Raw genomic sequence first — 10,939 nt, forward strand, 5'->3', positions numbered from 1 at the left:
GCCACTTCGAAGGTGATCAATCGTCGCGTCTTTTTTCCATCCTCTTTTTCTTCTTCTCCGTCCGTTTATTTTCGCGAAGCGCGGCTTACGTCGTCGTCGCTGCCGCCCGACTCGAAACGTACGCGACTCGAACATCCTGTTGGCGTCGTTCCGCCGCCCGAGAGCATTCAGTGCCTCTCGTCCTTGTTTTTCGCTGCAGCAACATCCGCGGAATTGACGTCTTCGTGGGTTAAGGCCGGCCGATAAGACCACGAAAAATGGAAAAACCTGTTCCTCTTCCTGTGTCGGGGATGAGACGGCCGCGATCATTACATGCTCGAACGCACACCAGGAGTCTCGAGGAGTGCGCACAGGATACCCGGCTCCGTTCAGGTATCTCAGATATATACGGACGGAGGATACAGGCGGAATCTTGATGCGTCCGGAAGCGTGTACCGGATTCGTTTTATTTCCACGGTCGCTTTTTGCGCCTTTTGCACTACGCGGTTGGTCGGACCGAACCGGCCACTGACCACGGTGAATAGAGAAGGTAATTTCCTGCAGTTTTCCGAGGATATTAGACAAGAGGGAGTGAGAAGGATGCAGGGTGAAGCTCAGTCTCTGTCTCGGTCGATGTTATAAATATAAGGTATAAAACAGCGGCACAACGAATTAGGAATTTGCATCAAAAGCAGAGCAAAGTTACCTACGTCCACGAATACACACGACGTACAATAAAATAAAGGTACAAAAACGTAAATAATACAAAATAAAACTTTTATTATTGCAGGTTTTTAAAATAAATACGTTTGTTTTTAATCTTGAACATTAGTTACTTTTTCTAATAATTTTTTTTTTTTAATAAAATGAGTGCGCATTCAGACTTTTAACAAAGATCGGAATACAAGAGAATCGAAATAGCGAAAAGGCACGGAAAATAACGCCAAAAAAAGGATACGAGATTATATTTTTCCTTTTGATTCGTGGACTCATGAACGGCACCGACAACACGATACATTTGCGATGCAAATCCTCTTGGTAGATCCGTCCGTTCGGCAGTCGTGCGATAGGAAGTGAAACAGATAAAACGGAAGGCGGAGTCCAAGGCTAATTCCGTGCGGGGCCTAAACGCCGCGCCGGCGTGGATTGAACGTTCGCGGTGGGGTAATGATAAAACTCTTTCTTACTTTCCCGGCTTCGATACCTGTAATGATCGTCGGCCGATCGCGGCCGTGCCGGCAAGCGCGATTGCGCGGCATTAAGCCACCAGTTTCCAGTTCGCGGGACAATTATTTATAGCCCCGCATCCCTGGCCGGCTTATCTGCATATCTTATAAAACGCCACCGGCTCGGCGAGCCGGCCGGAGACACTTCGCAAGATCGCAAGCCCGGACCGGATGGCTCTCTCGCGAAACGGATGCTGAAATCCGCCGGTCCGTGCGCACGCGGACGCGTAAATATGGGAGCATAGACGTGTGTACCCATGTAAAGTGTTAAACAACGGAGAGACGGAGTCGGAATGGCTCATAATTTACCGACGATGAGGGAAACCCTTGAAAAACGGCGCGGTACATTAAATTATAATTCTGTGAACATTGTAGTGAGTTTTAATTCATACTACCTGTTGATAGGGCGTTGAAATTTACCGAGATGTGCTGGCATTCACGATTGCTGTCCCGAGAAAGTGCGAGATTCAACTGCAGTTGTTATTTCTTCAATATCTTCATGACAGTCTCATCATTGACTTTCAAATCAGCTCGTTTGATTCTTTGATGCTTAATTCTCGTTAATCGCTGTTTAGGTAAAATTAGTTAAATATTTGATATATCCTGGCGTAAAAAACATCTCGATCATAATTTCGACTACTTTTATGTCTGTCAAACGTATGTAACCCCTTAAGCAGAGTTGTCACACATTTGTTAACTCGAATCCCTAAATCGTATATCTATTTTAATACTTTGCATAGATTGACGTCTCTAAATGCTAGTAATAAATGCATAAATATCGTAGGCAGTTTCGTCTTGACGCTCCATTAATTCATCATTGCTTTGGCGATTTGGATTCTAAGGCAAACCGCACTGAGATGTGCAAAAGTCGCAATGCAAGAAGGCTATTAATGAATAATCGTAGTTACGTATAGGCGTGAGAGTTCCTCGGGAAGAGCGATTAAATCGCAAGCTCAAGGGAAATAATATTGGGCCCGTCCGGCGAGTATGTATATATATAGAGAAACGAGAGAGCGCGTCTCAAAGTGTCGGTTTTACGAGATCTTACGCGGAGTTAATAAAATCGTGATAATGACGATCAACATTTTACATTTATGAGAGTCGAGCAGTGATTTAATCAACTCGCAGCGATGCAGCGCGCGACGAGGCGAGAAAAACAAGGATCGCCCGTTCGCGCGCGGACAGATCGGCTAATCTCTGCGTGCGCAGCCACTCGATCTAATTTATTCGACCTCATAGATTATTCTGAAAAATTAAAGTAACTTAATGGACACGGCGAACGGCCGTTTTCATAACCTGATTTAATATCAATCTGCGGAAGCATCATTTATGTAGATAACGTATCTTATTGCACGAGGCTTTAACTCGATCCGAATTAAAGGCAGACGGTCTCCCTGTAATACCATTTCTCATCGCTTGTTTCCATAATAAATTGATAAAAGTTAGGTTACGTATTATTTCTGACAATTTATGAAATTTGCATTGGATCGGATATCAGGGCACTATATCGCCGTTTTATTGGAATATATCCAGTTTAAGTATTTATATACACATTTATTCCTATTCGTGTGTATTTATATATTCGACCTGGCCACATAAGGCCCGCAAACGACTCAATAAGAGAAGGAAACTCATTATTGTCCCTATCGTCTTGTTAAATCGGTGTCGGTTAGCAAAGCCGCTCCGCCTCAGGTACGGTCTGCGTTCGAGCTACCGAAGGACGAGATTACACGCGCCCGCGGAGACGCGCCGCCGCGCCGGCTAACGAATGAACCGAACGTCGCGTCGCATCGCGTCGGGCGAGTACAGGCTTTTTCCCAGGACGATTATAGTTCCTGAGCGACAACGTGCACTCGGACGGCTTTAAAGTATCGTTACGCGTCGCGGCGATGACCCTCGATTAAGCGCCCACCGTCGTCACCGCCGCCACCGCCGCCACCGCATTCCGATCCTCCTTTCTCCGCTCTCGCCGAGGAAGCCTGCATGCCGTGCTTGCTTCCCTCGGAACGGTCCCAGGGATCCGGTATTACGAGAGCGCGCATTATCGCGCGTAACAGCCGATATCCGTCATCCGGCACGATTAAACGCGAGACGATGGTGCCTCTGACGCGACGCCCCGGGGCAATCAGCTCGTTCTCAACGAGGAAGACGCGGCGCCGGCTACTTGTTAGAATAAGAGCAGATAGCTTCCATCTCGCGAACACGCGTTAATCAAAGTTAATCATGCCCCAATTGATTTTCCGTCTAATCTGGGTGAATAGAAAAATATCGCGGCCGATCAATATTGATACACAAAATGGAGAAGACTGAAAGACTGATAAATAATGTTAACTGTCACTTAACGATATAGCTATCGCAAAAGTTATTTATCGACGTGTTAAGCTAACAATTTTAATTATTGTTGCTAAAACTCAAATATAATCCGCGCGATAAATGGAGCGTAATTATAAACGCGACTCGTCGGCAATGCCGATTCGTCAAGTCTTAGATCTTTCCTCGTCACTGCACTGTTAGCTTTCGCGTTTAATTCATCAGCGTTGCTCGACTGATGTGAGTCGCGTCCCTCTTTCAGTCTTATCAGCAATTATAATCGCGCGAGCGATCCCCGGGAGCGGGTCACCCACCGCGGGTGGTATTCTGCATGCATAGTGTAGCCCGAGGTCGAGGACCCTGCGTTTGAAGTTTACCTGCCTGCGACAGAGTGTGTTTACAACAGCAGCAGCCGCGGGCGTATTGAAGGAATTTATGCCTAAAAGGAATCGGTCGGTCGATCGGTCGGTGGCCGTTCGGAGGCCTCCGACCGAGGTGATCGCTCCTAGTCGTGTCCTCGAGATTGACTGGGCGTTGGCTCCGGGGGCCCCGAGCCTCCGCGCTTCCTCATGTAATCGGCCTCTCCTTCTACCTCCGGGGAACGAATCTCCGTATCTAAACGATTCACGCGCCGGTCCAACCCTTCCGCTTCCTTCTCGTGGAGCCGATTATCGTCGATCGACGTCTAGTTAGAAGTACATGATACATAATTCGCATTTGCGAACGATTGTATTCACGCGCGGAACGGATCTTTTCTGGAGAAAAGATCGATAGGAGGAGCGACGATATCGATTATTCTATTTAAAGGGAATCCGATTTTCAATAGCCCGCAAATGTTGCTGGTCTAAATTAAAAAAATTTGAGAATGACAATAAAAGAGCAAAGAAGAATTACTATTTAACATTTAAAATTTAAATATTATAATATTTTTGGGCATTTTAAATAATAAAATAGCATATTTCTATATTGAAGTTTTGATAAGCTCCTTGATCGGCATTTTGAGCTTCAATGTACTTTGCAGCTTTGCATGCAAATTCTGATTACTTTATATCTTGTTAACTCTTCTGAAAGTACGCCCGCGCTTCCAGCCATTTTCTTTGCGATATCGGCTCCGAGAGAATCTTAGCGCGCGTAAAATATTTACAATTCGCGCCCTCGTTACGCCCGTTACTTCTTTCGATCTTTAAGAGACCGTCTCGCACGATTGTTAGTAAATTGATAAATCGCTCCGAGGATTAGGATGAGAGATACTGTCAGGTCATCGAACAAGCTGCTCGGACGATTTACCGCTTAGTTCAATCCTGCGGGTTTAAGAAGGAGTTGACCTCGTCTTCTAGAAGACACGAACGTCACTTTGTGGTCACTATCATCAGTATCATCAGGGAATAATTCTGCTTCGTTGTGTACAGAAATATTTAGTCAATTGTTAACAGCAGCCAAGCAAAAAGTAGTGAGATAGAAATGGTTGGTTATTATATAAATAATAATGGATTCTATAAGCGTAACGAGAAATTGTCTAATGAGGAGGGAGGGGAAGGGGGCACATTGCAAATATTACTTGAATTTGCGATGTGTTCATTGTAGCTCTGATGGTCTTATAACATATTCCATAAACTACCTGGATTTACAAAATTACGAGGAATTATGTCAGTCGGTTTCCAAGAGTTATTTATAAGAGTTGCACAAAGGACTGTTGCTAAGGTGCATCGAAGAGTCTTTCAGGTACTCGATCATAATGCGGTCACGTGGCTCCGAAGCGTTTAGGAGAGGTCTTGAAGGCTATACGCACTATGAACTTGCCCATAGAAATCGTACAGTCTTCAGAACCGTTCTCCCCGGATTCAAGCAGGTGTTCCATCGGTATGGGAAAATCCGGCAAGATGATCTTCCGAGATAAAAAAGGAACTCGGACGAAGCTGTCTTGAATCAGCGTGCCTCAAATATTTTCGAAATTCGAGCATTCGCTGGTTCAAATTGACAAACGTGAAACAAACGACAAATACTGATAAATAGCGACGAGCGTTGCTGTAAAATTCTATTAGAAAAATGTTTATTCAACCCACCGATATATTTTTTTTTCGTCGAAGAGGAGAGAGACTACAGAAAAATGGAAAAAAAACCGTTGCGAATTGGCGAATCTTGATGAGAACTCTGCGTTTCGACGAAATTACGCTTCCTTTGAAACCTGATTACGGCATAGAAATCGCGCTCTCAATACGTCTTCTTCGAGCGAGCTCGAAATTTCATCCCTGACATCGGGGGCTGCATGCCGGGGAGCGCAGTCTTTTTTTCAGACAGCACAGAGATCAGCGCAAATGGCGTTGCGTTATAGTTGTGAATGGCGAGTCATTTGCATAAAGTTTCGTACGCTAAGCTGGGGGTGCGTGAAACGAGTCCGGTGCCCTTCGCGAATCGAGGGGACACACCATTCCGCCAAGATTAATGGCGACACGCGGGAACGGTTAGCGAATAACACCCTCGGTGACTTCGCGTGGCTTGAGTATAACCAGCTGCAATAATATCCAACGAAGTAAAGTGCCAGGTAATTGAATATTTAGGAACATGATTATTTTATCGGCACAATAATTTCGTGGAAACTAATGCCGGAAAACAGTATACAATGGTCGATGTATCGTAAAAGAAAATAGTCGCATAGCAATTACCCGATGAGATGCTCCAGTTTGTCAACCATAAGTTCATTAGCTCATCTTCATTATGTATTAAAGATCATTTTATTATTTATAACGCAAAAATATTATAGTACAATTAATACAACTTATGATTTCTGGCAGCTTTCATATTTTCCGGATAATTCATATTGCACACCAATAAAGGAGGATACCGCACCGGAGAAGGGATGAGGGTCATCGCCAAGTATCAAAACGCGGTAAATCAGACGTTTCTCGTCACTGGCAACCGCGGGGTCGAAGAAATCCCCGCTTCGTTAATTCTGCGTCATTGCGGGAGCGTACGAGCCGAGGGGCAAGGGGAAAGGGACTGACGAGGGGTCGTAACCAGGGCCAACCCTGGGTCCTGGTCGTGTGTCGAACAATGCGCCGACTCTTCCCCTTATCCCGTCGCCCGCGCACCACACGGAAGAAGAAACCTACGAGATCCCGCCGATCGCTTTCCCACGACTCCTCCTACGACCGTTACAGGTTTCCTTTCCAATCCCTTTTTTGCCTCCAGTTGCTCCTCATGTAAGATTCGGAATGATCTTACCCGAGCTACGAAACGCACGTGTGCGCACGCATCATCTCGTTGGATGGGGACGAACAGAAGGAAAAAAAAGAGATACCAAGAGGTTGAAGAGGAGAAACATCGAGTTCTAGGACTCGTTCGCCACTTTACATGTGTCCGAACGGCGAAGGGTTGATTCTGATCGCCTGCGACATCCGGAAATGATGGAATGGGAATCTGGAGTAAAAGAGCAATCTTCGATAATACTTTTTGAAGTAAAACTTCTTTAGGCACGGTAGTGAGTTCGATTTGCGACACGAAATCACGAATTTTGCGACACGGAAAAGCGACACGAATTTTGGAAAACTCGAAGGTGTAACGAAAATTCGACCAATAGGCGTATGAAATGAAACTTCTTTGGCACGGTAAGTAAGTTCGATTTTGCGACTCAAAAACGCGTCACGAAAATTCGATCAGGCGTACGGCACTGGCGAGACGGATATAGTAAGAACTGCGTGTAACATTACATTTGCGGGCGGCTTGGAGTGACTAATTCCGTTGTATTGTTTTTGTATTAATTTTAGAAAAGTTATAGCAAAGCCTTGCCTTTTTTCAGAAGTTTTACTTCTAACGCGCGTGGCGACCACGCGTTCATTTTCTTTTTAAACATTATCATTTTCCAAAATAAGAAGTTAATTTCAACGTAATATAAAACTGTTACAATGTGAATAACAACGATCTTGACTGTGATTCAAGCTGCAACGCAGCAATGAGACAACCGATCAACATCGCGGAAAAAAAACTTCAACACTTCGATTATATTTATATAATCGATTATTATTTATATAATAATAAATAAATATGAATATTTTATTTTTATTAGGCATTAACTTCTTTTACAACATACAATAGTTCACCAGATTATTTTTAAAAAGTAAATATGTAAATATGAAAATATAAAAAGTAAATATAAGTAAAAAGTAAATTGTTGATATGACCCAAAATAGTAAACAGAAACTATTGAAATTATATTCAGTCGAATACGTAGACAGATACATGCGGATATCCTTTCTTCCATTCATTAATCATATCATTAATATTAAGTCGACTAACTTCACACCATATGAGATGAAACTTTTGCAGTTTAGGACACTGTTGTATAATAATGGATAAATTCTCATGTGTAGCAAGCACCTGAAAAAGATGTAACTCTTCCAAGTTTTGGCACACCCCGTTAGTAATTTCAAAATGCGATCAGTAAGGGTAATATAGGCAAGATAATTAAACTACTTCCAGACGTTGACAGGATGAAAGTAATCTGCTCAAGCTGTCCTCATCGACTGGCTCTCTGTAACAAAAATCATATAATTATTACAGTACTTCAATCGCAAAGAGAAAATCAATTTTCAAGATGCTCGAAATGCAAGAGAAGCAAACACACAAATTTCGATTAAAAAATATAATATTTTAAGAGAAAATGTAGCACATACTTACAGGGGAAGATACAATTTTCGTAAATTTTTACAGTCAGCAAGGGCATCAATACCCTGCGATGTAAGTTTATGACACGGCCGTAAATTTATTACTTCCAAGTCGCGACATGAATTTTTCAACTCTGTTGCAACGAGGTCTAGGTTATAGTTCACGTGTTTCGTTAAATCAGTCATAAAATATAAATTTTCCAAATGTAACTCACGCATCCGTTGATTTTTTTGCAGTATTTTGCAAATACGTTGAGCCTCTATACATAGAGTACTAAAGTTTAAATGTTCCAAACCATTCAGTATCTCGAGATACGAAAATCCTTCGTCGTTTATACGTTCACAACCATTTAGATTCAATTCTGAAAAGAATATGTATTAGTCATATTCAATTCATCCGTAATCTTAACAATTATATATACACAATATACATATTCATGCATACGTACCTTTTAAATTTTTGCATATCTCTGAAATTTTAAGTAAGACAGAATTGTCAACAGGCTCGCAGTTCCTTAATCTTAAGTGCGTTAAACGCCCACCGCAATTATGAAGAAAGTTTATAAAATCCATAACATCAAAGTCGCTTGCTGTAAGATCTAACTGTTGCAAATATTTACATCTAGATGTAAAATAACGAAACGTAGCATCCATATCTGTGATAGATCCACATCGCACATTCAAACGTGTATAGAGTTCAGGGTCCTGTATTAAATGATTAAAGCGCGAATTTACTTCACTCATGCGGCATAACGTTGTCAAATCTAAGTTTTTTAATATGTTTAGCAGTATTTCAGTCTGCAAAGATAAAATATAAAACTTTAATACACGAGATGACATTGCAATAAATATTATTACAAAAAATAGACTTCTTAGAATACTTTACAGGAAGCGTTGATAAACTGCAACGGGATAGCTCCTTGGACTCATTCGAAGAGAGTTTCATACGCTTCGTATAATTTGAATGGCTTTTTAATAAAATACGATGTGAATATCTTTGTCCAAAGGGTTATATGTACATAACCCGGGATCACCTCCCGAGATTCCTTTTTGTTTCTCTTATAAGAGGTCGTCATATCGCTGCAAATAACATCAGAATAAATTAATATTTATTATTAAAAGAATAAAAAAAATATTGAATATATTACTTAATATCAACGATTATAATATACCTTTTAAAAATAATGCAATATTCAGGAAAATTCTGTTGCAGATGAACTATATCCAAATTTGCACTTTTTAAATCTGCTGTTAAATTATAAACTTCCTCATGGTGTGGAGTGTACATGCTGTTAATTTTTTTTAACAGATTAGTTAAGGGGATCCTAAAGTGAAGGCTGAACTTCCTCGACGTCGGTAATGTCAACATTTCTAATTCTGTTTTCTTGTCATATATCTATATCTGTCCTTGTCTAACGAGAGGCATCTGTCTTTGTTCGATTATTGCGCCATCTCTTGCCACACGCAATATTGCTTATCCTGTCAACCTGAATGTGCTTTTGCACATATAAAAGTTATATAAAGGCTGCGGTCCACTTGACGCTACAAATGCTTTGGAGCGTCCTTCTTCTCCTTCTTTCTTCATTGAAAGAAAAGAGAAAAGGAATGCTTCGAAGCATTTGTAGCGTCAAGTGGACCGCAGCCAAAGTAATCTTTTTTTCTAGGTTTTCAATCTTAGATCTAATTGCACGATATTGTTCTTAAATGTTGTCCCTAGGTCATGCCGGTATAATTTTGTGGATATTTATCGTGGAATTTTTGTACAAAGCAAATATTGTCGTCACGTATATCAAAAATTAACAAAAATATTAATTTTTTTTCGTTTTCGATATAAATTTGACCACCATGACCTAGATTTTGATGCGTACTTTAATTCTAGACAAGAATTTTGCATTTCTATAAAGTCAATTAAAAGATTAGTGCTAAGAAAAAAAGCCGGTATTACAGACGGCTTTAGGATCCCCTTAAGCTCTCGTTAGGATTTCTAGAACGGATTAATTCTGATGTACCAATAAGCATCACAGCATCTAGCTTTGTGTGAGACTTAGGTGAGCTGGACTCATTCCTAAATACCAGTTTGATAGAATCGGTTTTAAAGTTGCGATACGCAAACGGAAGCGATAACGGTGGAGAAAATAATCTTGATGTTGGCGGTACAATTTGAGACGATTCATCCCACAACTTAAACCACTGTTCACGATTATTAAAATCTTCAGCCCAAATTTGAATTACACTGAAAAAAAATTTATTTGATTTAAGTAAATATATTAACTTGAAATATATTTACTTGAATTAAATAATTATTTATTAAAATCTAGCAAATTTTTTTACTTTTAAGAAAATATTTATTTGCGTAAAAGTAATTTATGTCCTTAATAAATATTTACTCACATGAAGAAATCGTTATTTTAAATCAAATAATATTTTCTTAAAACTGTGAAATAATTTTCTTACATGTAATAAATGCATTTACTTAAAAGTAGTAGCCAATTTCAAATAAATATTTGTTTAATTTAAGTTTTAAAATTACTTGAATAAAAAAAATATTTATTTAATTCAAGAAAACCAATTTAGTAATACTGGGATACTAAAAGCAAACAAATAATCACTTTCAATAACGAAATATATATTTTGTTTTAATAAATATTTCTTTGACTCAAGCAATATATCTGTACATAATTAAATATTTTAGGCATATATATTTACTTGATGAAAATAAATATTATTTTGAATAAATAAAATGAAAACTTTGGTTTTTGAAAA

The 10,939-nt window shown here is 40.3% G+C and overlaps 1 protein-coding gene across 2 annotated transcripts; it reads right to left on the reverse strand.

Moving 5' to 3' along the window:
• Nucleotides 1–7,561: 7,561 nt before the first annotated feature.
• LOC139819206 (F-box/LRR-repeat protein 4-like) lies at nucleotides 7,562–9,766 on the reverse strand. 2 transcript variants are annotated; one of them, XM_071788402.1, is made up of 6 exons: nucleotides 9,349–9,766; nucleotides 9,063–9,256; nucleotides 8,626–8,974; nucleotides 8,392–8,538; nucleotides 8,190–8,310; nucleotides 7,562–8,043 (listed from the first exon to the last, which is right to left on the reverse strand). In XM_071788402.1, the coding sequence occupies exons 2-6, from the start codon at nucleotides 9,120–9,122 to the stop codon at nucleotides 7,977–7,979; spliced, it is 744 nt and encodes a 247-aa protein (XP_071644503.1). In that variant the 5' UTR covers nucleotides 9,123–9,256; nucleotides 9,349–9,766; the 3' UTR covers nucleotides 7,562–7,976. The 2 variants fall into 2 exon arrangements, 1 of the variants encoding a protein (XP_071644503.1); XR_011733630.1 differs by having other exon boundaries at nucleotides 7,562–8,538; nucleotides 8,797–8,974; nucleotides 9,349–9,763.
• Between the last annotated feature and the right edge of the window lie 1,173 nt (nucleotides 9,767–10,939).

Source organism: Temnothorax longispinosus, chromosome 9 (genome assembly GCF_030848805.1).
Source record: "Temnothorax longispinosus isolate EJ_2023e chromosome 9, Tlon_JGU_v1, whole genome shotgun sequence".
NCBI lineage: Eukaryota > Metazoa > Arthropoda > Insecta > Hymenoptera > Formicidae > Temnothorax > Temnothorax longispinosus.